Source organism: Branchiostoma belcheri, unplaced genomic scaffold (assembly GCF_001625305.1).
Source record: "Branchiostoma belcheri isolate BF01 breed outbred unplaced genomic scaffold, Haploidv18h27 scaffold37, whole genome shotgun sequence".
Classification (NCBI taxonomy): domain Eukaryota; kingdom Metazoa; phylum Chordata; class Leptocardii; order Amphioxiformes; family Branchiostomatidae; genus Branchiostoma; species Branchiostoma belcheri.
This window is the reverse complement of record NW_017803987.1, coordinates 1,767,091-1,793,567: the sequence shown is the minus strand read 5'-3', so window position 1 is coordinate 1,793,567 and position 26,477 is coordinate 1,767,091. Positions and strand designations below refer to the sequence as shown.

Here is a 26,477-nt window from a genome sequence, read left to right as displayed (position 1 = left end):
ATTTAAACATTGAATTTTGAACTTTTAATCAAACCACTGCAATGATAGATGGGAAAACTGTAACAACTAGGAAGAAAAGGACTTTCCTCAACTGTTGGGGGCAAAACATGAGCATTTTTCAGTTGATTCAGGACCAGAATCAATTTTTTTTTTTTTTGCTAAATCAGAAAAAAACGAAGAGGCGAATCCGAGAACCAACAAATTAAATTGGTGTGGCCTAAGTATAAAGAATGGACTTAGTAGTCACTTTGTACGAAACTCTGTTTTAGGTTAGCCACTGGTGACTACACAAGGGAATGCTGCTACTAATGCACTTTTGTTAGGGTGTTTTGTTTTATTATTATTTCTTTTATACAGCAAGCTAGCCTGTATAAAGGTATACAGTGCAAGCACATTTCTGACAATAGTGATAGCAGCTGCAGCAATAGCTTAGTGCTTGTTTCGCATGCAATAGGGCATGATTCCTAGCATGCAGTAGATCAAGTCAAAGAAAGACTTTAAAAATGGTACTGCTTCACTATAAGCACATAGTAGGCAGAACGTACTGCGCCTGTACGAAACCCAGATTTTTAATTGTTTTCTTGTGTCACCGTTGCATCAGAATTTTGCCTGTTGCAGACGACATCTTTCAATTACAAATACGACGTTAATATAGACAGGATGTTAACTTTATGTACGCAAATAGGACCTTATATGAGATGTTCTGCCGAAGTGCTTTGCACAATTAATACATTATGGGTTTAGTGCAAGTTCAGTATGTTCTGCCGACATGCTTTATCTATAATCAGTGCTTAGCACTCGTCACTTATGGAAAAATAGAGTGTGAAAGTTAAAGAAACGGTGCTACATGTACCAGTGGACTAGCTCCCTGCTATTGTGTTATGTGTGCCTGCACATACATGAATGTGTGGCCCAAGGGCTAATGAAACAGAGATGGGCACTGCCCTATGTACCACATAATGTGGGAAGGATTTTATGTTCAGTTAGTAACACACAGAAGAGTCCTCGTTTTAGAGGCATTTTTTTTTTTCTTTTTAGTACATGGAGAAAAATTTCATGTTTTTTTTTTCAGAACATGGCACTGAGTTGTAGAATGCACATGTTTTTTGTAATTCAAAATTGCTTGGGTTTTCATATATCTATAATGGTATGCTCATGGTCTATTCCATCTGAGTCTTCCAATCCATGGGCTTGGGACACCTGAAAATAAAACAAAATATTCAATTCAAATCGACATATAATTAACTAGTGCGCTTTTTCCATTGGCTATTGTGATCATAAGGATAATTACCTGACTTGTGGAAACAAAGAACCAAAACAAAGGATAGTAAAATGTTGATCTTTTGATCGCCTTCATCAGGATAATTAATGACCGCTTCCGAGCGCAATCTTGTGAGAGTTACGGTTACAAACACATGACCTACCTCCTGTAAGAATCTCTTTACATTTAACCTTTGACCTACATTCTGTACGAATCTCTTGACATTTAATCTTTGACCATTTTCCTGTAGGAATCTCCTGACCTTTATCCTTTGACCTACCTCCTGTAGGAATCTCCTGACATTCAACCTTTGCTCTACCTCCTATGCATTTCCTGACCTTTTAACCTTTAACCCACCTCCTGTAGGAATCTCCTGACATTCAACCTTTGCTCTACCTCCTATGCATCTCCTGACCTTTAGCCTTTGACCTACCTCCTGTAGGAATCTCCTGATGACATCACAGTACCCCTCACACTGCCAGGTCTCGTTGTGTGTTCCGGTGGGGAAGGTACACATCCTCTTGTACACTGACCCAGACTCCTAATCAAGGGACAAGTCAAGTGTAAGTTATCTCAAGAAACAAAAAAAGGAATATTTAGGATTTACCAACAAGTATTGACTGTTATCAATCTGCAAATATTCAACAGGTTTGCACCTATACCCGAACCACTGTGCCAGTATCTGTACATGTACCTGAACTGTCAAAACATGTACAAGTGAGCACCTCAGTCTACATATTAAAGAACAACCTGGCAAGTGTGGCCATTTTTTTGGTGGTCTCTTAGATAATTTTCACACTGACACATGCATTGAGAATCCTGTCTATCATGTACTAAGATAATTACAATTTTTGCTTACTAGACAATTATCTCATTGACACAAGCATTGAGAATCCTGTCTATCATATAGATGATTACAATTTTCTCTTACTAGATAATTTTCCCATTGACACAAAATTTTCGGTCATTTCGCATTGAAAGACGTGTTTTCTTGGGTGAGTATGACATAAATAAAATACAACACGGTGTATTCCGCATCACCCTCAGTCCCAGCCTTCCCGCGGATCGGATCTCCCTCTGGCCTGCGGCCTTTGGGCAATCCGACGCGCGGTCGGGCTGGTACCTCGGGCAATACAGAATACCTTGTGTTGTATTATACATGTAATAGGTGTACACAGTCATACTAACCTGGAACATTAGCTGCATCATGTATGGAGGGATAAGCTGGTCTGCCAGTCCTGAGACAAAGAGAGTTGGTCGGCTACACTGACCAATCTTCTGGATAGAGAGAAACTGTAGAAAACAGGGAAGATTTGAAAACACTGATGCTCAGTGCAATCAACTTAAGTACCTGTACATTCAATGTTTGGAGAGGACATTAACCAATTAATCCTGTATGTTAAAGAGCCCAACACACTTTCAATACGAGAACAAGCCATGACAAAGCAACATTGCATATTTAATATATGTACACAAGCCAATAGAAAAAGAAGGCTTCAGCTTTATAGTGAAAGGATTCCTTATCTTTACCTAATAAGAATGAGAAACTGCATCATGACTAAATACTCTGTATCGGTATAGTCAGTATACATGTAACTGCCCTTCGGTATAACACACCAGCTTCACATGTACATGTACATGCACAGGCAGCTAGCTATATCACACCAAACGACTTATTACACTGATTTCAGGAGTTGTTTAAAGCTTTCTAGTGATGATGCCCGAACTGTGCTTGGTGGCAACAAGTTCTACTCTACGATAGTTCTTGGAAAATTTCTTGCAATGTTTATGAACACCTCAATTCTTCCTGTGATGAAATACAACACCACAGCAAGATGAAGGTTAACTTTAATACATCAAGCCCTTACCTGATTTTTATACATCCACACTGGAACCCACTTTAATATCCTCTTCATAGAAAAGATAATAGTTGCCATGTGTGGTATACTGGTGAAGGTGTTCTCTAGTATGACTGCAAATATCCTGTCCCTGAAGATGGAATGGGTGGCCAGGTGGACCCCTACTGCTCCTCCAAGAGAACGGCCAAACACCACGATCTTCCTCTGGTTAATGTCTGTTCTACTGTAGAGGAAGTCAACGGCTGCCTCAGCATCTAAGTATAAACCTAGACATGAGAGACAGAAGAATTATTGTCAGATCATGGAGCTAGAAATGGTCCATAATTTTTTTTTTTTAACCGAATTTAACATCATTTTTCCCCAACTGGGGGTTAGACGTGCTTGCACCAAGTACAAGTCTTTTTTTGAAGCAAGATTTTACAGCTGGATGCTCTTCCTAACGCCAACCCAAACCCTAGTAGGGCCCAGGAACCCTCTAACTGAGGAGGGAAATACGTGTTTAAGTGCCTTTCCCAAGGTCACAACGTCTGGGTGCATGTCCGGACATGTCTGGGTCCAACCCAGGGGATTGAACCTGGGTCTTCTTGCTTGACAGTCGGACGCTCTATCCACTACACCACACAGACGACATAAGCTCGAAAAAATTTCTGTCCCTTGCAGCGGTCCACCAAAAAAAGGGCTAGGGTCGGCAGTTTTTTCTAGGGTCAGTCGGGAAACAGGAAACACATTTTTCCGAGGCCCTACCTAATCACATACAGGTACATGTATGATATCAACAGACCTAACTACTAGTAACATAAGAAGAAGGAAGAAGAAGATCTCCCATGCTCTTATGCAGAGCGTAGGGTGGTGCCCATCTCCATTTCCATAGCCCTTGGGCGACAGTTGTGCAGTAGGGGGCTAGTCTGCTGGTAGTGCTGTGTGTTTGACCTTCCCACACTCTTTCTCATATGTGCTGAGTGCTAAGCAGAGAAAGAAGTGTGTACAATTTCCAAAGTCTTTGGTATGACCCGGCCGGGGTTTGAACTCACAACCTCCCGGTTACAAAGCTCTACCAATTGAGCTATTGCACCGGTACTAGTAACAGGAAGAAGGTTAAACCACCATACCTGTTTCCGTAGGTGAGCCATCACTTTTGCCATAGCCTCTGTACTCCAGCAGTAGTACATTAACTGATACAGCTGCATACAAGGCCACTGCATTGACTAACCTGTAGAAAATCAAGAGGAGGGGGGTGTAAAGAGGAGAGAAAATGGTTAAATTTTGTTTGGTAAACCTTGAGGATGTCATAGAATCTCTTTATTTATTTGTTTTTGTTTTTTGGAAAGTGAGATATCATCAGTGCTCTTTTCACTGTTTTTTACAACACACTTGTTTACCTTATTGCAAGAATTTTCTGGCAAATATGGAAAAAAAGACAGTACATTGTTTTTTTTTAAAATCTATATAGATCTAGTACAAAGCAGAATTTTCTACTTTTCTGAGCACAAAAACAATTGCAAACCTATGTCCGATGTTCCCGGCATTTCCGTGTAGAAACAGCACAGTGGGTGCGTTTGCAGCGAGGCCCTCTGGCTGTTTGAGGAAGAGTGCATGCAGCCTCGTCCCGTCCCTGGCTTTGATGAAGAGGCTCTCAAAGGGGATGTTCCAACCCTGGGGTGACTGGACCAGCAGTCGAGAGGACTTGGGAACCTCGGGATAGTACAGGAGATAGTCTTGATAGTTGTAGAAGATTCCTAGAATGGAAAATATTCAAATACTGAACAATATATAACACTAGTATTATATATTACATGTTTATATATATGAATTATATTGTATAGTATGAAATCAAGTATTTGCAAACTATGGAGCTTGTAGACACCTCAAGCTTAGGAAAAAAACATTGTGTTTCCTGTTTCAATTTTTTGCTAAAAATGATTAGCATCTCACACTTACCAAATATGGAGTTCTCACTTACCAAATATGGAGTTCACCCTTACCAAATATGGAGTTCACACTTACCAAATATGGAGTTCACACTTACCAAATATGGAGTTCACACTTACCAAATATGGAGTTCACACTTACCAAATATGGAGTGCACACTTACCAAATATGGAGTTCACACTTACCAAATATGGAGATCCAGACCACAATGGACGCCACCCATCCTCCGTACAGCCAATAGAAGAGCAGTACGGCCAGCAGTCCTGTGCTGCACAGCGCCCAGCATTTCACCAACACATCGATTGCAAACCTGCTCACCAGCTGGATGAAGGCAAAACCACTCCTCCTGGGGATTGCGTGTGGTACTGCAGTGGGAAGTCTCTGTTTCCCACATCCACACTGGTGACTGTGTCCATGTCCGTGTTTCATACCTCCCAACTTGGTCATTCACACAATTTTTAGTGAACCGAGCCAAAAGTCTTGTAGATCTGAAAAAAAAAATCAGATGTCAGACATTCGGGAAATATTAAATAAGTGCTTTTCTTGACTTTCAAGTTAACACCAGCTTTGCAGGCAGGCGGCGCGGCGGCAGCTGGCTACATTACAGTACTAATTTACACCAATCGACTTGTTACACCTAACCTTTGAACATCTAACTCTAGACAATGTTTAAAGCTATCTAGTAACAATGCCCCTACTGCACTTGGTGACAGCGAATTCCACTCTACTCCACGATACTTCTAAGAAAGAATGAATTCTTGAACACCTCATTCCTTGGTTGATAACCTTAAGGCATAACTATTTTTCTTGTTCTTTTGAATTTTTCTGAGCTATATAATTTGTGTCTACTACTTATGTTATTCCTAACATAAAAGTCTTGGTGGTATTCTATGATGGTTGCGACATCATGATTTCTATAAAACTGCGTGTTATTTAGATTCATAACCGTGATTACATCATTCATTTTGTCATGTTTGTTCACATAAATTTTGAAGGGGCCACCAAACTCCCTCTGAATCTCAGGGATCTACCCTACCAGGAGAGACTGAAGACCTTAGGTCTTCCCTCCCTACAGTATAGGAGGCGCAGAGGAGACATGATACAGGTATTCAAACTAGCAAGAGGGCTGGAGGGAATCCAACTCGAATCCTTCTTCAAGAAGCGAACAGAAGGATCAACAAGAGGGCACAGTTGCAAACTGGAGGTCCCTTTGGCCAAGGGAAGAGTTAGACGACAGTCATTTAGCGTCCGGGTCGTTAGGGATTGGAACAGTCTACCACAGGCCGTAATTGACTCAGAGTCAGTAAATGAGTTCAAGACGAACCTAGACAAATACTGGGAGAGCATAAAGTATAACACTGAGTGAAGTCGAGATCGGGATCACCACAGGATTACCTCTCATCCCGAAGACGGTATCAAGGTATCAAGGTTGAACCGGTTGAACGTAAATTTATCCCAAAACAGAAACTATGATAGTATGAGTCAATTTCAGCCAAAAAATCGTTTTAGAGCGTCTGACTTGGGACACTTACCTCAAAATGTGACAAATAATATCAGTTGACTCATTTCACTGTCCCGTCTGGCTATGTTTCATCGGAAAGACAGCTTATTCATCATAAAATACTTTCCTTCTCAGTGAACAACATTATTTTTCGTCCATGTCCGCCATCTCTTGAACAACCCGCTACCGCAAACAACTGCAGCAAACCATATTTTTGGAGTAAACTCAAGACATTTTTGCATAAAATCACGTCAAATTTCAACTAACATAACTCCTCTATTATTCTTACGTATAAAATATCATTTCATAAAATGAATGGCTATTGTTTATTATGTTTTATACTTTCATAGTATTTTCGGAGGTCTTTTATGTCGATGCGGCCAGGTTAAAGGTCAATGACCAGAGGTGACCTGTAAGGTGCGTGTCTTGGTTTGTGTTTTTTGGGGGGGAGGGGCCACTAAATAAATTTTAGAATTCAACTACAAACAAGCACTTTGAAACAAATTTAACTTTATTTTAAACCTGAAGTCTTTACCCCCACCGCAAAGCTGGATTTGACATTTTTTATACAAAAATTGGAAGGAACAAAAACAATTCTTTATAAAATAAAGCCACCCAAAAATGGTATCCAATTCCAAAGTGCCTTTTTTGGGCATGCCTGTCACAGTGTTTGTTCTTTCAAGGTAGAGCAACTCGTGTCCAGACAACGCCCTACATTTTTGCGTCTCGGTCTAGAAAAACGTCTTGGCGGCCATCTTATCAGGTTAGTAGTAAATTATCATAATTTTTGTCAAACCACTGTGAAGTATTAATCAATACGATCCATGGTTATAGTTGACTGAAGGGGGCGGGTCTCAAATCAGTGTAAGGATCATACTCCACGGTCATTTTTTGAGGAAGGAGGTTTTAAAATCAGATTTTAAACATCCTTCAGGTTCCTCATTCTTTCGGAAACTTGTGCATAATATCTTGTTGTAACGTTACATGCAGTATACGTATAAGCTAGATGTGGTCTCTAGTCTTACTAATTAAGGTGCTGGTTTGCGCTTGGTTCGAAGTTCAGGGTCAACTAAATGTCTCTAGGTTAATTTACATGTAACTCTAGGTGCCTTATATATAAGACTAACACTAAGTAACAGTAAATTGTATAGGGAGATTACATGTACATTGTACCTGTAAGTTATTTACAATGTGCAGTTTGTGCATTTTCAATCATCCGATTATAAGTAGGTCAACGACCAGTAGCACAACAAAGGTCAACGACCAGTAGCACATTACTCAGCCAAACTGCACTATTACCCCTGAACTGACTATCTTTAAGACTTTTCATATTTCCTTTACAGCCATGGGTTGGAAGCTGACAACCTTCATCGTCTTGGTTGCCATAGCAACAGGTGTCATCCTTACCGGCGTCTTCAAGACGCCTCCAGAACCTCTGCAGTTCCAAGACAACTACTGGGGGAGGGGGGCGAAACCATCCTCCCTACCAAAAGATCACGACAAGATACACCAAATCTCCATAAACGTGCCAGAAACCGCCCTGGTCGATCTCAAAAACCGCCTTAAAAACGTCCGTTTGTTCGAGGCTCTTGAAAACGTAGAATTCCAATATGGCTTCCCTGTCGACTTTATGAAAGGTCTGGTCGCCTACTGGAGCGATAAGTACGATTGGCGAAAGCAGGAAGCGTACTTAAACACGTTTCCTCATTACAAAACAAACATCGAGGGAATTGATGTACACTTTATTCACGTAAAACCCAAACTGAAGCCAGGCCAGACCGCCAAGCCTCTGTTGCTGGTTCACGGTTGGCCAGGCTCGGTGTATGAGTTTTATAAGATGATCCCGATGTTGGTAGATCCCACTAGTCATGGGGGGAGGGAGGAGGATGTGTTTGAGGTCATTGCCCCCTCTATCCCTGGGTACGGCTTCTCCGAAATGCCACACAAAAAAGGTGAGTTTTATTCTTAGGGAAAGAGAATCTTTGACATTGTTCTTAAGAATTTATCGAATGGAACCGTTGACTAAAAATTGCATTTTTGTTTTGCATGCAGCTTTCAATAGTCATCACATCTATTAGAATAGACAAAGAGCCTACGTAATTACATTATGAGTATGCACTGCATAAAAATCCATTCTTTAAATCATGTAAAGGTGCAGTTTATTCTTTCACGTATACCTTCATGCATGCTTTAAGATATGTTTAAAGATACTGGATTCTGTGTAGTAATGACAGTCAAGCAGTTAAATGCTGATTGTTGTACATATTAACATGTTACAACTGTGTACTGGTTGCTTATTTGCTGTGCAGGTTTTGACCAGATGGCTGCTGCTCAGATATTCCATAAGCTGATGGAGAGACTGGGATTTGAGAAGTTCTACATGCAGGGCGGAGACTGGGGTGCTTTTATCACACGTATCATGTCTCTACTCAAGCCAAGGTGATTTATTTGATAGGAGAGTAAATGATAGACAGCCTTGACTTCCAAAAGATTTTTAGTTTTCCATGTGGGTTGTCGATGAAGTAAAAGTCTCTGACTCTGGTTTAAAACCTAGGACTGATGCCCTTTGTGATAAAGAACTTTGAGAAGGTTAGACATCTAAAAACATGATTCACTGATCATACGTAGGGACACCAACATCCATGCATGTGGCAAACACAGTGATCATCTCACATGAAAACGCTCTATAATTGGTCTATTCTGTTGTACCATTGTTGCAGTGTGGTGAAGGGACTGCACAACAACATGCAGCTTGTTAACGCTGGTGACCCAAGGTTAATCCTCCGCATCATGGTGGGCAGTGTGTTCCCCTCACTGGTCGGTGTAAAGCCTGAGGAACATGATCGGGTACGTCGTTTGTAGCCTCTACAAGGCTTCGGGAAGTGGCTGAAAAGATCTAGAGTAGAATGGCCAAATAGACAGATTATGCCAGGCAAACTGTTCTCTTAGTGCAGACCAACTCTCCTGGCATAATCTGTCTGTGTGGCCAATTTCTACTCTTCTGAGCTGCTTCCTACAGTGGGTACGGAAGTATTTCTTTGGGTGGCTGAGCTGTGTGTGTGTATGTGAGTCCAGACAGGGTAAGTTGACAACACTGACAGTCAAAACCAGTCGGAGATCAAAAGGTCAGACCCAGTAAATGGGGTGAACTTGAACTTGTTTCAGTTTTGTGAGAAGAACTTTTAGGAACCATTTTAAACCTGGTGATAATATTCACTGATGCTTCTACCTAGTCTTGTTTTTTTTTACTCAGATGTGTCGACTATTTCTTTTCTAGGTTTACCCGTATGGCAGTAAGGTATTGATGGGACTGCTACGGGAGACTGGATACATGCACATCCAGGCTACCAAACCAGATACTGTTGGTAAGTGCGTGTTTTCTTTAGCCAGGGTGACCTACTCAGTGTCTACTAGTGGTCACTGAGAACAAACACAACTTGACCTTAAAGTCAATCTGTGGTTACAAAATCTCTCAACTCCATCCTGTCACTCTATTGTATTCAAATACCTAAGAACACAAGGCAGGCATAGACATACACATATGCAGTCAGGCACTCACACATATACACACATGCACACACATGCACATGCACACTCATGCACATACACACACACACACGCACACATGCACACGTACACACACACACATACACGCACACATACATTTTTGTAAACATACGCATGCACATGCACACACACATACACATACACACATATACACATGCACATAATTTGCACATACACACACACAAGCACACATACACACACAGACCCAATTCCCTAGGTTAGTTAATCAATTGATAAAATATCAATCTTGTGTATATTTTAGGTTTTGCCCTGAATGACTCGCCCGTGGGACTGGCTGCCTACATCCTGGAGAAATTCTCCACCTGGACAAACCCAGCAAACAAGGAGTTAGCTAATGGAGGGCTGGAAAAGTACTACACCAAGGTACCGACACTATGTTTAAAGGCTTCCTGCTTCAGCCAATCAGCTTCCTGTTCTCCTTCCCATGGCAACCTCATCTGCATATTCTCATTCCCAGTCTTCCCAGCATGTTGGCAGAGTGTACTGTGCCTGCGCAGAACCCTGGATTTTCGCAGTTTTCCTTGGATTTTTGGTCAACGTTGCATCAGAATTTTGCCTGTTCCAGACGATATCTTTTCTGACATAACATTTGAAAACTACTGAAGGAATGCTAACCTTATATGAGCAAATATGACCTTATATGAGACGTTCTGCCAAAGTGCTATGTACAATACATTACGGGCTTTGAGCAGGTGCAGTACGTTCTGCCGACGTGCTAGTATTCCCCATATATATTCTGTTCTCCTTCCCAGTGTAATCTGTGTGTTCTTGTTCCCAGGATGAGCTGCTGACCAGTGTGATGATCTATTGGCTGACTGGTACCATCACTTCCTCTATGAGGTTCTACAAGGAGACATTTCAAGGAAAGGCAATGGAAACAACCAGGTACTAGATTAAGGCCTGATTTAATTCTAAGGATCTGCGTGCACAATGATTTTCACCTGTTCTCAAATAAAAACACAACTCAATGGCAAAAGCCTGGGTATCATCCTACATAGTCCATGGCAGCTACCGCCAATAGCTAGGCAGGGAGCTACTATAGCTGGCGGTAACTATGGAGTACGGCACCCAGGCTACACTCAGGCTCCACAAAACTCAAGAACTCAGTACAGTGCTGCAAAAGACCAACATGCTGCAACAAGCTTGCTGCTTTCGTGTCCTTTCAGTTGTGCTGTGGACGCTATGGGAGACGAGCAGATGAAAATTGTGCTCCCGTAAGTGGTCACAGTCCTGGATTGCTATAAATTTTATATCCTACACTCTCAGGGGTTATCTTAGGTTGGCTTCATCATATTGTCATAAATGACAATGAACTTTATTGCATATATCATGCACTAAGTTAGATAGCTGAGGTACAAGTGTTACATTGCTGTGCTACATCTATATCTACAGGTAAATAAAGTGGTCATTTCCGGATTCACCCCACCTCTGTACGCACATGCACAAAATACATGTAACGTTATGTATTAAGTTACTACATAAGTTACGATGTACGTCATAACTGTTTTCTCACTGTATTAGCTTGCAAGTGACTGTGCCGACCGGAATGGCGGCTTTCCCACACGAGCTAGGCCACAACCCGGAGGCGTGGTGTCGTCTCTTCTACACAGACCTCGTCCATTACACTCTCATGCCAGACGGAGGACACTTTGCCGCGTTTGAGAAACCCGCCTTACTGGCCGAAGACATCCGCGCTTTCGTCAGGAAAGTCGAAAGTCGATCTTGATAGATCCAAAGACTGATAGGCGATATTTGCCAAGTTGTCTCACAGTATATGCATGCATTTTAGTTGTTTTCTTAGCAAGCAATCACTATACCTGGTGATATTGTCAGTGTCACTAAGTACTTGATGAAACAGTCAACTATTTGTATCTGTATAGCCGGTATAACCGCCCTTTGGCAAAACACACCAGCTTCACAGACACGTGGCGCGGCGGCAGCTGGCTACATTACACTGATCGACTTGTTACACCTAACCCTTGAACTTCTAACTCTAGACATTGTTTAAAGCTATCTAATGATCATGCCCCTACTGTGCTTGGTAACTCTGCAGTAGTTAAAGGAAAGAATGAGTTTTTGAACACCTCGATCCTTGGTTGATAACTCTGGTACCTGAAGGCATGACTATTTCATGTTCTTTTCTGGGCTGGTATTACATTGTAGGTACATGTACTCAGTAGTTGGTACGTCTACCAGTTTATTACTCATTTTGTACATCATGCATAAGTTGCATTTGTATCTCAATCAGACAATAATGTTGGGCAGCATTAGAATATGCCAGTAGCCCATTAAGTATGCACTATGCATGCAGCAAGCAGTATGAAAGAGATAGGATGATAAAAATATGATATAATTGGGCTTTATGATGTAAATAGTTATCCTATCGATTATCATACAATCATGTGCAAGTCAAATTATTTGCACACAAACAAGGCTATTGTAACAAGTAGGTGTTAAATGATGTTGATTGTTAGAAATTACTATGCACTGTGATCATGTAAATGTCAATCAAATTTTGCTGATTGCTCTGGCTGACTTTTTTTAGCCTGGTACAATTGTAAAATGAGGGCTTTGTCCCTTCTCCATGCCCATTTAAGTAATTTTACACAGAATGCATTCCAGTCTTGATTACTGTGCCATGCATACCTTTCTGATGGCATTGAATAAAGTTCAGTGAGCTTAATTGACTTAAGTAACTTCAATATCTAGGATACCATTTAGACCATTTAATGTGTCGTGTGCATGGCAAGTGAAACAAGAATGCATAACATAAATGACTACCTATTTGTTATCCAAAAAAATTGCCATTTCGATATAATCAATATTCTAAGAGCTGCATTAAAATTTGGGTCGATAGATGGCGCTAATAGTTAAGCTCGTTACTTTTTTATTTGCCTAGTGAGCGGGGTCTTTGAAACACTGCATACGAGTATATACATAGACTCGCCATACTGTAAGATTGGCTGTCAACTATACGATTCTTTTTAATTCCTAATTTTTTTATGGTACTGCACGGTTTTCACAGTCACTTCTTGTTTTTTTTTATATTTCAACATCTAATGCCAAGACGTAATGACGGCATACTCAAGTTTTTTCAACTTATATTAATGCCGCCACCAACACGGGACAATACAATACACATTTTCACCTGAGCGAAGTCGTGTAAAGTGCCTCTCCCAAGGGATTGGTGGCATGTCAGGACTCGAACCCGGGACCTCCTGATTCCGAGTCGAGCACTCTACCGCTACACCACACGACCCCACGGTCACTTCTGTACCGCGAACTTGTTAACAAATATATCGCTGACCGTCAACGTATAGTTCCGTTCATTTTTCTAAGACCGTGAACTTTTTTGTCACCGTGAACATGATGTGAATTACAGTATTACGATTGATAGTTCACTGACCTTAAGAGCAAATATGGTTGGGGTTAACTGTAGTTCAAAATGTGCTTTAACACGGTCGTCATCGAGTCCAGGGTCAAAGTATAACCGTCCAAGGCCAACTGTTTTGGCCTAGGAAAAAATGACGTATTTTCTATTTCTGAGTTCTGTAAAAATTAGGGTCGGTAGGTAGGGATTAGCCTTTTTTTTTTCTCTTTTTTTTTTAGACTTCGGCCTATGAAAAAAATGATGTATTTTCTATTTCTGAGTTCTGTAGAAATTAGGATCGGTTGGTAGGGATTATATTTTTTTTACTCTTTTTTAGACTTCGGCGATCTCTAGTGATCCAACAATACAGTTTAAAAGTAAAACTTGCACGAGGAAACTTATATTTTCAATATCAATGCTGCAAACCTGATTGTACAGTGTTTCATCACTCAGGTGTCAGATCATGGAGCTAGAAAAGGTCGATCAGCTCGAAAATGTATGTCCCTTGCAGGGGTTCACCCCTAAAAAAGGCTAGGGTCGGCAGTTTTTCTAGGGTCGGTCGGGAAACAGGAAACACACCATTTTTTCCTAGGCCTTAGGGTATCCATTGATTGTCAGAGCAAAGTGCTGGAGGTAACTGGGGTTTAGGTTAATCACACTGAACTTTTGTACATTGAAGTATCTACATGTATTAGTCTATATTAGTCTACCAATTCTTTATCTCTCACGAGGTTATCGGTGCACACCCCAGTTTTTCAGTGACCGGGGGTGGTAGTGCGCGATAAAAAAAGTGACGAAAGGGTTTTGGGGTCGTTTGAGGTGAAATTTGTCATAAACCGCCACGAAATATCACCTGACGCGCTAACCACCGAATAAACCACCAAGTGAGCGTAGCGAACGAGTTGGTTTATGAGGTGGTTATCCGCAAAAAGTGGTCGGTTATTCTAATAACCGACCACTTGTTGAGGCTATGGCATGATAACCAATGGGAAATGAAGCCTTCTGATTGGCCGATGATAATATGTCGTAAGATATCGTACTACAAAGTTCTTCCTCTACTAATCTAAGATAATGCTACAATAAGAAAACAATCGGGCGTCATCGAATGACTTGTTTACACGCGTTGTTTGTTTTAATTGTTCGCTACTGGGGATAAGAAAACACGCACGCAAAACACGTGTTTGAGTAGTCAACAATGTGACGCGTATGTAAACTTTACGTATCTACTACAGATCAAAGTGTATATGACATGTGATACGTATAACTAGGTAAACGTAAACCTCTCTGATTCGTCAATACTTTAATGGTTAACACTGTGCACTTTAATAAAAGTTTATTGCAAATAAACCCCCCGGTTAGATTTAACCCAGGACCTTCTGGTGCGAGATCAGTTCTAGGACACGATGTCTAAAACATCTATTGTGTTTCTTGCAGCGAGTGCCGTGGTTGTAGGATCTCTTCTCAACTACTTACGTAATGATCAAGCCTTAGAAGTTCCAAAGATAGACGAAGAGTATTGGGGTACGGGTGAGAGACCGGCCCAGGAGGACAAAACCGTCCGAAAATTCGTGCTCAACGTTTCAGACGACGTCCTTGCTGACCTAAATTATCGTTTGGAACGCACCCGCTTTCCGGACAACTTCCACGGCGTCCAATGGGAGTACGGCTTCGGTTTGGACTACATGAAAGAACTGGTTACTTACTGGAAGGACGGCTTCGATTGGCGCAAGCAAGAAGCACTGCTGAACAGTTTCGACCACTACAAGACAAAAATTGACGGGCTTGACCTACATTTTATCCACGTGAAACCGAAGCTGAAGCCCGGCCAGAGCTCGAAGCCTCTTCTCTTGGCACATGGTTGGCCCGGGTCCTTCTTCGAATTCTACAAGGTCATTCCAGTACTGACGGACCCCTTGGCACATAATGGCACCGAGGAGGACATATTTGAGGTCATTGTACCTTCCATCCCTGGGTTCGGCTTTTCTCAACCTGCTAGCAAACCAGGTGAGTCACCTTAAGACGAGGTACAATTTATTGTGGATTTATTGTGGATTTTTGTGCGTTTTATGATAGCGATTTACATAATGTACTTTGTGACCTGTACTTAGCCAAGTGGGGAAAATGTACAATAAAGGTGAACAATAGAAACTTTATTTTCATTTTTTTTTCCTTTGGAATTGATTTTTGCATTCTTACATTCAGACGTTAGTATCGTTCTCCAATATATATTTTTTGCAATCTTAAGCATATCAAGTTGCTAATTTTGCAGTTGCTTTGTATGATTACTAGTAACAGTCTGGTGGAAAACCTTTTTTTGGAAACCGACGAAAATTCATGGATATCATACATATAATCAAATTAACATGGCCTTACGGGGTCCTGTCTCCCCCAGGACTGGAAGACTCGGCCACGGCTGTGCTGTACCTGAAACTGATGGACAGACTCGGGTTTGACGCGTACTACGTACAGGGCGGGGACCACGGCAGTGTCATCGTCTCTGTCATGGCCATGCTCAACCCGAAGTGGGTGTACAGTAGGACCCTCTCAGTCTCTCTGACTCTCTCTCGCCCTCCCTCTCTTTCTCTCCCTTTCCCCCTTCCGCTCTCTTTCTCTGTGTGTGTGTTTGTGTGTGTGTGTGTGTGTGTGTTTGTGTGTGTGTGTGTGTGTGTGAGAGAGAGCGAGAGAGAGCATGTTTTTATCTGTGTGATTATGCATGTCTCTCTCCTTCTTTCTATATGCCCGTGTCTTTCTATATGTCTCTCTTTCTATATTTCTTTCTATATGTCTCTCTTTCTCTATCTCTCTTTCTCTCTGTATCTCTCTCTGTATCTCTCTTTCTCTCTGTATCTCTCTCTGTATCTCTCTTTCTCTCTGTATCTCTCTCTATGCCACTCTATGTCATTCTCTTTTCCTATCACTGTTTGCCTGTCGGTCTCTTTTCCTCTCTCTCTCTATCTGTCTTTCTCTCTCTCTTTACCCGCATGGCTCTGTATGTCTGCCTGCCTTTATATATCCGTCTGTCTGTTTCTCTCCCTCTTCCTCTCTGTCTCTCACTCGCTCATCAGTATCTTCCACACAGCCCTCTATTTTTTGTAGCTTGTACAATAACCTATATCTCCTTTGCCTCTGTTTGCCTCATGTGACCTAATATTACATCATCTTACACGACCATTGTAACACTGACCGTAGTAACCTCGCAACATAGCCTTGAAAACTTCACGTAATCTAGAACTCTTCAAACACACCTGTACGTTGGACTGTCTACAGCAAATATTTGAGGTGCGGGGCAGAGATTTGCTCGGGTGGGAAGCAGATAAGCTTATGACACTTTCTACGTTCCTTCACGTAGGCATCATCCACGTGCCTCATTTAGAATTAACTAAGTAGTGAAGTATGGCTTTGTACAATACATTGAAGCCGAGAAACACAGAAACACGCACTCAAGCACATACACGTACATGTAGGCTCATACATACACGCACACACACAGAGGGAGAGAGAGAGAACGAAAGAGTGAGAGAGAGAGAGAGAGAGAGAGAGACGTAAACATACATGGATAGATAAAGAGATAGATAGAGAGGTAAACTATACTTTTATGTCCTTACATTATACGTAGAGCTATGGGAGTGAGAGAGTGAGTGAGTGAGTGAGTGATTGAGAGTGATTATACGTCTAAGGCTTACTATAAACCGTCCTTTCTTTGCCTCATAGTATTGGATACTTCCCTACAGAAATGCATAGTTTATTTCTTGCAGGGTAGTTCGCGGGATCCACCTGAACATGTACACCGGGAACACGGAGACGAGTTTCCTCGTCAAGCTGCTAGTGGGGAGCGTCTTCCCGTCTCTGATCGGAATGTCTGAAGAGGACTATCAAAAGGTGTTTTCTTAAATTCATTCTTAATATCATTATTTTGTCAAAACTAGAATCAAAATACACATGAAGAGTCGATTCATGACTTACTAACTGCATGCATGTGACTAAATGATTGAACAATGGATATGGACAAAGTATCTAATCTATATTCAAAGAAAATCAACTTTTAGGACTTCTAATGTCTTTGACCCACCAACATGGCGGACACAACTTACGTCATAGTCACGTGACTGCAAAACCCGTTGTTACCAGGTGTATCCGCTGTGGGACCGATTTCTGTGGATCCTGTCAGAGACTGGGTACCTCCATATGCAGGCCACCCGCCCACACACCATAGGTAAGACATGTGTGAATAGGCCACAGCAAGTCAATTCTATAGATGACATCTTTCTCAGACTTCAAATCTAATGCCATAGGGTGATAAAAAAAAGGTGGGCCCCGAAAAACAAGACTCCTACGTTTGAGAATTTTGACATAATAAACAAAATAAGTTGTTAAACAAGAATTGAGGCGACAAAACATGATATCACAACCAACATGCAGGTCTTCATTCCTGCATTTAACAGTATCACCATACCTATGTACCATCAAACACGAGCAATTGTGCCTTAAGTTTGCCGGTTTGCTGACGGACTCTGATCCGATGGGCATTCACAACATTTTCTCCATTTTCAGCATGTTTTTCACGTCGGCGATCAACAAAATTTCCTGTTTTTTTGTGTTTTTTTTTTTTTACAAAATCAGTGCGTGCTGATGTTATCTATAAAAATTACTTGCTGTGGCCTTATGAGTGTTTCTGCATAGCTGTGAATATTATATCAGCTAGGTTTGTAGGTTACTGAGTAAAGAGACTCTTTTTACGCAAGCAGGTGATTTATTCAGCCGACTGCCTGTCACCTTCCTCGAGGAAAATCTAGCCGTCTTCACACCTGGTCCGCGCACCGCACTTTCCTTATTAATTAGAAACCGTGCCCAAATTCAAGTCGGCCAAGCTAGAATCCTTGGTAGTTTGTGCTGTGCAATGTGAACCAGTCAGAATATTTTTACCGGTAAATCACTTTCCTGAACTAAATAAATAGAGTAAATCATAAACATGTTTTACGAAAGCCTTTGATTTCTTGTTGCTGGTGTGTTTCAGGACACGCTTTAGTTGACTCCCCTGTAGGAATGGCTGCTCATATACTGGAGAAATACGCCTCCTGGACTAACCCCACATTCTCTCACTTACCGGACGGAGGGCTGGAGAAACATTTTACTAAGGTAACACAACAAGGTCTAGAAACTATAGTGTTGGATATTGGAGATCACTTCTGCTTGAATTTTTTTACGATTCTGTCTCCTTCCCTTCTAAAATGCATTACGTGAAACATCATATCTATAGTCCACGACAAAATGGCATTCATTTTCATTGTGCTTTCAAAATACATGTGTGTTGAGATATACTTCCAGTTGCTATAAGATAGTTGTAATTATTTTTACCTATACTCCGTTTTGATTCGGAAATCTTTTAATTTGTTAAAGATCAGTTGTTGCCCTTTTTGTTATTTTTGTATGTTGATAGATAATTGCAAAATGAAACATATTGTTTTTGCTCAGTTTCTTCTTCTTTAAATTCTTCTTCTTCTTCTCCAAATTAATAAAGTCAATGACCTGGACCAGACGTCTGTCACCATGGTAACTGGTGCTGTATCAGACACCCCGTGGTGTTGTGTTACATTATGCAGCAGGACAGACTTAGAGTCTTAGAGGGGCTGCTCTCCACATACTTAATTTGAATGTGTTTGAGTAACAATAATCAGAGATGTAGTTTGTTTGGCTAGTCCATGTGACGGTATATAAGCATTATTAATCTGCTTTGCAAATGTTAACTTTCTAGTTTTTTTTGTGTGTATTTTTTCCAGGACGAGCTGCTGACGACAGTGATGATATACTGGGTATCGGGGACGGTTGTCTCCACCCTCCGGCTGTACAGGGAGACCATCAGCGCCCGCAAGTTCCCCATCATCTCCGCCGCTCACGCGTACGGCAATTTTCTATTACCTTCGTTAAGAAGGTTTTCCATAGCGTCTGTTTGCATGTTTGCATCTGATTTAGCACGATAACTCAAGAGGCTTTAAGTGGATTGTCATGAAACTTGGTAGATGTGTAGGTCTTGATGAGACGTAGAAATGATTAGACTTTGAGCCCCCTGGCGGCTTTCCTAGGTATCCTTTTGATATCTCATGATCTAAACATGCCACTTAGGTTCCTAATAGTTTCTAATTCACACATAGGGGTATAGAATGAAAATGACTTGCACGTTTGGGAGCTTAAACTGAAGTCTTATGAAAATGTATCGCACAGTCAGATACATCATGAAAATGAAAAAAATCATAAAGATTGTTTTCCTCGTTTTCTACAGCATTCCTATCGACATACCGTCCGCCATTGCTGACTACCCTCACGAGTTGTTCCACACACCCGAGCCCTGGTGTCACGACCGTCTCCGCAACCTGCTGCAGTACACCACCATGCCGCGAGGGGGACACTTCGCCGCCCTGGAGGTGCCAGACCTCTTCTCTCAGGACATCCGGGACTTTGCACGAAAGGCAGAAGCATTCTGGCGTCGTCAAAGTCAAGACTAGACGTGTAACAGTGGGAGGTTTATAGGCGCTACCAACTGACCCGGTCTAGACCTTTTAGCCGAATCGTTAGGGCGTCTGGGTTATGGACTGGTGCCCGGGTTTGGCGTGGGTTCGATCCCCGGCCCGGGACCAGGAGTGTCTTTCTGTTTCTACTCTCCTAATTCTCACAGACGTTCTTGTCGATTTTTACAAATTTGTTAACTTACCTAACATTTAGCGCTGCAATCATGATAGAATGTTTAATAGCTAAATTCATCAAACGTTTTCATTAACAAACGATTATTACTAACCTCTACTAGTTGTCTCCCCCGCAACATACAAAATTGTTGTAAGCATTCGTCGGTCGTACAATACCACATTATACAAAATTATGTGAGTAAATGATAAGAAAACAAAATTGAAGTGCACGCAAACTGAAGCATATGTTCAAATTTGTTAAGGCGGGTATCGTTTTTGGTCTGTCTGCGTGTTAGTTTGTATTTCCATCGCTATTAGCATCCGGGACACTGAAAGTTACTACTAGTTAGGTCAAAGGTCACAGGAAGGTCACAACAAAGGTTATTTCATTTCCCGTATTCTATTTCCTGCTACATGTATATCTGTTGTCTCATGACGGGCCAGTGGAAAAATACATCAACAGAATCGATATCATTGATCTCTTCACAACAATGAATTAAACACGAAATTAACAAAAACTCACAAATAAATGCTTCACGGAGGTATGAGATCTTTGAATTCTTGCTGCTATGTACTGTACGCATGTATGTTTTCTTGTTGATGCAACGAAATTGACAAATATACGCGTTCCTCTGAACTCTCCCGGATGTCACGAAGGCATGTACACACTTACAGTTACTAACTTAGGCTTACTGAGTAAATTCATTAGTTCCTAGTCGCAGCTGATTGGGTTAATAAATTAACTTCATTAACAAACTAAGTCGCTTTGTAGTAGCGTTAGAGGTATTAGAGATTTCCTTGTGTATACATTTGTTAAAAAGTGGATACATTCTGTAAAAGGTTTTGGAACTATTTGCACGAATATTCGGGTATATAGATATTCTAGGCATACATATGATAAAACATGTAAGTTTTCAACAAAAATAAAAGATAAAACAGCTAAATTTAGAACCCTTGTGTTCAGTTTTATTTCTTTTCTAATGTCACAAAGCCGAAAAAAGCATTACTTTTAATGACCATGTTTCTCATTATACATCATTATAATTCCCCACCAGGTCAGCATAACTACACTTGTTCTGAACGACGGAAATATGGTAATGGCGAAACCATCAACAGTTTGGACATGTATAAAGAAGTTGGCACAAACAACACTTAAGATAGATCCAGGTATAGTTATTACCTCACGGAGGGGTATTTGTATCGTTGGTAACGCACTACAAGACACTTTTGCCTACTGGATCGGTACAGAAAAGAAGCTAGCTGATTTTGCTCCATAGCTAGCAGAGCTTGCGGACAAAAAGGTACTTTCTATCTCTTCTTGTGTCGTATTAACGTTTTAATTCTTGTCCTGTATGGCCCATTTAACTATGTATTACAGTCATTAGTTGTTGTTGTGTAGGTGTGTGTAACGTTACGTACGTTGTGATCTAGTTATTTTTTTCTATTCCAGCATTTCATAATTAGACATGATGACGACACAATTAAGTTTTTTCAACTTATTTTATGCCGCCACCAACGCAGAGGACACTGAATAGGACAATATAATACTCATTTTGACTTGAGCTATAGAGGAAAGTGTAAAGTGCCTTTCCCAAGGTCACAAGATCAGGACTCGAAACCGAGACCTCTTGGTTCCAAGTCGAGCACTCTGCCGTTACCCATTTTCGGCTTGTTGACCACGGCGTCAGAGGGCAACAAAATTTCTTGTTTTCCCAAAAATCAGGCGAAAATCAATGCGCGCTCTGATGTCATCCATTGATAATTACTGGCCTAATGCGAAGTCGCAACATTTTAGTGGCCTATAACACATATACGCTAGTCATATTCAAGAAGGCGTACTAAAGCTATACGACACCAACAAACATCTATTCTAAAATAGGTTTTAAAAGCCTGTTTAACAATGGCCACTTGTCCGAGTACTATGCATTTTAAAAAAGCAACATCAAGTACACATGTGTTTTTTACTCATTGCTTTCAACGGTTGATCATCGATCCAGAAAAACACTTGTAAAAAAAGGCTACTTTGTCAAGTATGTTTTGAAGAACCATGAGCAATTGAGCCCAAATACTCCCTGTTTTTGTATCAAGTGGTTGCAGAGTACCTCTTAGGCCACAGCAAGTAACTTTTATGGATGACATCAGCGCGCGCATTAATTTTCGCCAGATTTTTTGGGGAAAAAAGAAATTTTGTTGCCTTCTGACAGTGGTCAACATGCCGAAAATGGGCAAAGATGTCTGTTGCCATGCCGGAACGTGGATGGCAGATGACTATGAAGAGAGGAGACAAGAAAAGGCTCTGATTTAATGTTTTGTTTCTTAAGCTTACTTTGATGCAGTGATATGTGATGCTGGCTATGTATATGTGACGTTCCCACTGAATAAAAACCATTTGTACCATTGAGTCAAAATTTTGAAATGTAGGGACCTTGTTTTTTTTTCCGCCCGCCTTGTTTTTTTTTGCCCGCTCGCATTAGATTTGTAGTCTGCATAGGATGTCATCCATAAAATTTACATGCTGTGGCCTTAGTGAGCAGTTGGGAGTACTTGACTATAGAAAATCGTTACTAGCTCTTCATGATGACGTTCAGAGCCACCTAAAATACCATGTTGTTGTTGCCAACCCCTGTGAATACGGAAAGGACATGGGCATGTGACGGTATCTTGATCTTTTTATTTTACAAAGTGTGAATTATACGTACGTGAACATTACATAGCCCTACGAGTATATGTGAAGGCTCATGTCCAGTGTATTATAAGTTGTAACTATATGTGTGCCTTGGCAAATTTAAAGTCAAATTATTTGCTGTGAATTCGAAGGGTAGTACTGTAAACGTAGTGAGTGATACGTTGGTAAGTGAGTAATTTAAAAGTTGTCATTATTTCTCTTATGTCCATACACGTTTTGCTTCAACAGAAGCTATTATGATAGTCTTTATTACAAAGCGATATATTCTCTTTGGAACCGTTAGAAGTCTGCATTGTGTATTCTTACTTACAAGTACTGTACAAAAGGTAGAACTGTTGACTTGTGACCACGGTGGTAAAGTGAGGAATGGGGGGAGGGGGGCATTGGTCCACAAAATGTTTTTGAAATGACGTCACCCACATGGCGGATGTTTCGTCATGTTGACGATACAACTCCAGACCTAATGCATTGTTTAACTCCTCTGTTTCAGTCAGCATTCAGTATAACGTTTGTTTGTATACTTACAGCGCTACACCTTACTCAAGGAACTTATATTTCCCTATACGCTCCTTGCCTTACCCTAGCATAGTGATGGCAAAGTTTGTCGCACCCAAGCTGGCGAGGACAAGTTACCAGTGCAAAAAAGCACGATAACAACACCAAAATCACGCCAAAAATAAGCCTAATTCATAACCTCTGTAGCAGGCTTATAGAACTGGGGGTTTGGTGGCCTTCGGCTGTTTTCTGATTAGCCCAGTTCTAAAAAAATGGGGGTACTTCAACCAGGCCGGCTATGTTGTCTATATGCAATCAGAAAATAGCACATACAAGCTCCCAAAGACTCTGAAGACCACCCAAACCCCCAGTTTTTGGTAAGCTATGGAGGCTAATAATTCTCTGTTTGAAGAGTACGTAGGTCTGGAGCAAGGTCGGCTGTGGTTGGCTGGTGTTCGTCGACGTTCGGGCTTAAGTCGGGCTTAAGTCATAGTAACGTATTACAACCGCCCCAAACAACCTCTTCTAACCAGATAAGCAGTGTTTGATATCCTGAGTCTAATGTTTGTTTGACATACAGGCGCTGCTGTTTATGTAGCACGGGGATTACCGTACATTTTAGGACCATTTAAGCTGGTACATATCTGTCCCTATAATGGCAGAAAACCGTGACTATACATTTCACAGGCACAAATGTACATGTGTCATCATCATTAATCATATTGTTAGAACATGGAGGTAGCTCTTTTTCTACGTCCATGGTTAGAACGAGGACATGTGAAGCATGTAGTCTCCATCAGACTCCTTTGCAGCCTGAGAAACAGTAGAAATTGGCCCAAAAGGGACGGCAAACTGATTCTTTTATGGCCGGCTATGCCTTGCCAATTCCTAGTTTATGTACATGTATATACCCAATTTATTCAGCCTGCAAAGGAGTCTGGTAGAGACTATAAAACACGTATACCTACTAGGTGTATTGCTGCTTTCTTGTGTTGATATTCTAGCCATTTAGAAAAATATTCTTGTTTCTAGATCAAGGGGAGGATGGCGCTGGCTCTTCGGGCCCCGGAGCACATGTCCCCGCGGAAGGAATCCGCCGTGCGTGCGGTGAGGAGGGAGGCCCACCGTCTCACCAGGGACGTCCAACAGATGTACAACGAGTACATTTCTTTCGACTCCAAGAGGGACCATTTCATCACCACGCTTAACAACGTTTCCGCTCAGCTGAGAAAAACGCGCTACCTCGGCAAAGGGTCCGACATTGTGACCTTGGACGCCGTGAGAAGTTATGTCTACTTCAAGGGCAAAGTGGCCGTCCTGCGTGACTTCTTCTCACTCTTGGACAAACTCGCCAACATTCGCAAGAAAGTGAGGGCAAACATCATACCAAGGTTACGGAAACTCGTAAGTAGTGAGTTCAAGACTGTAGAAGACGCGTTTCGAAGGTGGGGTAGGGTCTTGCAAGGAGACAACGACTTCCTTCGCTCTGTGACGGACGCCGTCTTGGAACATGCGCCCGACTTGAGGGTAAAGAAAGAAAATTTGGGAGTTCTAAATCTCTTGCCCGAAATTCTGACTGCAGCTTTCGACTGTCGTAACGCCATTGCTCGTACTTTCGGAGACAACGTCCCGATACACGTGCAGTTGGAGATAGTGACGTCGCCCAGAAAGAAAAAGTCGACGGTCCCGACTCTCCCTCGTATCTCCACGCGAGATCTGGACCAACCACGAGATTTCACGCGCACGCGAGATTTCCCATCGCGGCGAGAGTTCCCCTCCCGGCGAGATTTGGGCCCACGGCGAGACTTGGCGCCAAGACGAGGCCTGATAGCGCCAGAACCACCAAGTACTAGTACAACGTCAACAGAAGAAACAAGGAATTCAGAAGAAGCTGACAGGATCTTCCAGTCCACCTTGAGACAGAGCAAGCCACGAAAGGCAACTTCCAGTACAAAAGGGCAGAAAAGAAGAGCGGGAAAAGTCTCAGCCAAGAGCCAAGAAAGCCGTCTAGAGGAAGAACTTCGAATGCAGGCAGCGGTGGACAGAGAAGGTACCGTTACAGTTTTGCTACTGTTTCATACATCATTGAATTAAATCTTTTAGAAAAAAAACAAGACTGGTAATGAAAACATACATTGCCTTGGCGACGGTGGTTGCTGTTATGGTTATCGTTTGCGTGGCACTGCCATCATTTCATGATTTTTAGGAAGACTTGACAGATACAGTGCACTCCTCCCCTGAGTGTATAGTGAACGAGCCCCGGGGTCACAGAAAGTATGGCCATCCGGGGCAGAGAGGTCTTCCCAAGGGTTTCCAGGAACTTAGATGTGGGTCAGAGACATGCCTGTGGACATTCCATTCCTGTAGACAACATGCCTGTACCATTCCTAGAATTCTTGCAAACTCCACACAATACTGTACCATTAGGCTCCTCCCTGAGACGTCGCCAAAAAAAAAACCGGGCAAGCGTACCAATAGTGTTTTCTTGTCCATCTGTAACATTTAATACTGTGCAATAATATGGAATGAAACAGCATGGAATTTCATGTCTTTGTGTACTTGTTAGAACTGGCCGAGCTGCGAGAAGACGTAACAGCCATTAACAACAAGCTGGTCCGTCTGTCGCTGGAGGTGGGGAGGGAGTTCAATAGAATCAACCGCAGTCTGGAGGAACTGCACACTTATGTGGACGAAGGACTTTCAGGTTAGAAAAAAATTCCATCTTAGCATCTAAACATCATTTTTTCTTAAAAGCTTGACAATCTTTAAATTTGTAAAGGATACAGTGATTGAAGAAATGTTTTTTTTTAAATTTCCTTTAGGTTTGATGAACGATTCGGGCATCGACACTGACATTAGTGCGCATGCTCAGCAGCGTCATCCTTTCTTCGTGACGCAGCGGTACCGAGAGGTGTCGAAGTCTCGCCAGTCTCGCCAACCGACCGACGAGAACTGACGAGAATGCACGAGAACTTACGAGAATTCACGTCCTAGCCTGTTACATGTTTGTGTATTATCATCAAACGCAGAAAAGACTGATTCCAATATATTCCAACACTCTTTAAAAATCCACAACTGTATATACAGGTAAGCCAACGACTAAAGCAAAAT

General features: G+C 41.7%; 4 protein-coding genes across 6 annotated transcripts; 3 read left to right on the top strand and 1 right to left on the bottom strand.

Annotated features, from left to right (window-relative positions):
* Positions 1 to 661: 661 nt before the first annotated feature.
* On the bottom strand, positions 662 to 6,714 carry LOC109476335 (protein ABHD13-like). Its single transcript, XM_019777259.1, has 8 exons — positions 6,582 to 6,714; positions 5,235 to 5,537; positions 4,625 to 4,856; positions 4,230 to 4,330; positions 3,130 to 3,386; positions 2,450 to 2,554; positions 1,695 to 1,802; positions 662 to 1,200 (listed from the first exon to the last, which is right to left on the bottom strand). The coding sequence occupies exons 2-8, from the start codon at positions 5,494 to 5,496 to the stop codon at positions 1,132 to 1,134; spliced, it is 1,134 nt and encodes a 377-aa protein (XP_019632818.1). The 5' UTR covers positions 5,497 to 5,537; positions 6,582 to 6,714; the 3' UTR covers positions 662 to 1,131.
* Positions 6,715 to 6,949: 235 nt separating this feature from the next.
* LOC109476326 (epoxide hydrolase 1-like) lies at positions 6,950 to 11,927 on the top strand. Of its 3 annotated transcripts, none has more exons than XM_019777246.1 (9): positions 6,950 to 6,967; positions 7,234 to 7,309; positions 7,892 to 8,502; positions 8,860 to 8,989; positions 9,271 to 9,397; positions 9,828 to 9,915; positions 10,380 to 10,501; positions 10,917 to 11,023; positions 11,660 to 11,927. In XM_019777246.1, the coding sequence occupies exons 3-9, from the start codon at positions 7,896 to 7,898 to the stop codon at positions 11,862 to 11,864; spliced, it is 1,386 nt and encodes a 461-aa protein (XP_019632805.1). In that variant the 5' UTR covers positions 6,950 to 6,967; positions 7,234 to 7,309; positions 7,892 to 7,895; the 3' UTR covers positions 11,865 to 11,927. The 3 variants fall into 3 exon arrangements, with proteins under 3 accessions (XP_019632805.1, XP_019632804.1, XP_019632806.1); XM_019777245.1 differs by having other exon boundaries at positions 6,951 to 6,967; positions 7,234 to 7,313; positions 7,894 to 8,502; XM_019777247.1 differs by lacking the exon at positions 6,950 to 6,967 and having other exon boundaries at positions 7,152 to 7,309; positions 7,867 to 8,502.
* A 2,899-nt stretch (positions 11,928 to 14,826) lies between these two features.
* Positions 14,827 to 20,096, top strand: LOC109476397 (epoxide hydrolase 1-like). The gene is made up of 7 exons (XM_019777333.1): positions 14,827 to 15,512; positions 15,901 to 16,030; positions 17,264 to 17,387; positions 17,637 to 17,721; positions 18,523 to 18,644; positions 19,286 to 19,404; positions 19,786 to 20,096. Exons 1-7 carry the CDS (start codon positions 14,912 to 14,914, stop codon positions 20,006 to 20,008), a joined length of 1,404 nt encoding a protein of 467 aa, XP_019632892.1. The 5' UTR covers positions 14,827 to 14,911; the 3' UTR covers positions 20,009 to 20,096.
* A 4,306-nt stretch (positions 20,097 to 24,402) lies between these two features.
* Positions 24,403 to 26,457, top strand: LOC109476395. The gene is made up of 3 exons (XM_019777331.1): positions 24,403 to 25,416; positions 25,933 to 26,070; positions 26,189 to 26,457. The coding sequence occupies exons 1-3, from the start codon at positions 24,411 to 24,413 to the stop codon at positions 26,320 to 26,322; spliced, it is 1,278 nt and encodes a 425-aa protein (XP_019632890.1). The 5' UTR covers positions 24,403 to 24,410; the 3' UTR covers positions 26,323 to 26,457.
* The last annotated feature ends 20 nt before the right edge of the window (positions 26,458 to 26,477 follow it).

What these genes read in the sequence shown, in the direction of transcription:
- LOC109476335 (XM_019777259.1), bottom strand. Translation starts at nt 5,496, where the DNA reads ATGACCAAGTTGGGAGGTATGAAACACGGACATGGACACAGTCACCAG. An exon ending in GCCGGGAACATCGGACATAG is followed by an intron (nt 4,331 to 4,624) that starts GTTTGCAATTGT and finishes GATTTTCTACAG; the next exon opens with GTTAGTCAATGCAGTGGCCT. An exon ending in TGGCTCACCTACGGAAACAG is followed by an intron (nt 3,387 to 4,229) that starts GTATGGTGGTTT and finishes TCTCATGTCTAG; the next exon opens with GTTTATACTTAGATGCTGAG.
- LOC109476326 (XM_019777246.1), top strand. Translation starts at nt 7,896, where the DNA reads ATGGGTTGGAAGCTGACAACCTTCATCGTCTTGGTTGCCATAGCAACA. An exon ending in ATGTCTCTACTCAAGCCAAG is followed by an intron (nt 8,990 to 9,270) that starts GTGATTTATTTG and finishes CCATTGTTGCAG; the next exon opens with TGTGGTGAAGGGACTGCACA. An exon ending in TACCAAACCAGATACTGTTG is followed by an intron (nt 9,916 to 10,379) that starts GTAAGTGCGTGT and finishes TGTATATTTTAG; the next exon opens with GTTTTGCCCTGAATGACTCG.
- LOC109476397 (XM_019777333.1), top strand. Translation starts at nt 14,912, where the DNA reads ATGTCTAAAACATCTATTGTGTTTCTTGCAGCGAGTGCCGTGGTTGTA. An exon ending in TCAACCTGCTAGCAAACCAG is followed by an intron (nt 15,513 to 15,900) that starts GTGAGTCACCTT and finishes TGTCTCCCCCAG; the next exon opens with GACTGGAAGACTCGGCCACG. An exon ending in TGGAGAAACATTTTACTAAG is followed by an intron (nt 18,645 to 19,285) that starts GTAACACAACAA and finishes TATTTTTTCCAG; the next exon opens with GACGAGCTGCTGACGACAGT.
- LOC109476395 (XM_019777331.1), top strand. Translation starts at nt 24,411, where the DNA reads ATGGCGCTGGCTCTTCGGGCCCCGGAGCACATGTCCCCGCGGAAGGAA. An exon ending in GGCAGCGGTGGACAGAGAAG is followed by an intron (nt 25,417 to 25,932) that starts GTACCGTTACAG and finishes TGTACTTGTTAG; the next exon opens with AACTGGCCGAGCTGCGAGAA. An exon ending in TGTGGACGAAGGACTTTCAG is followed by an intron (nt 26,071 to 26,188) that starts GTTAGAAAAAAA and finishes AATTTCCTTTAG; the next exon opens with GTTTGATGAACGATTCGGGC.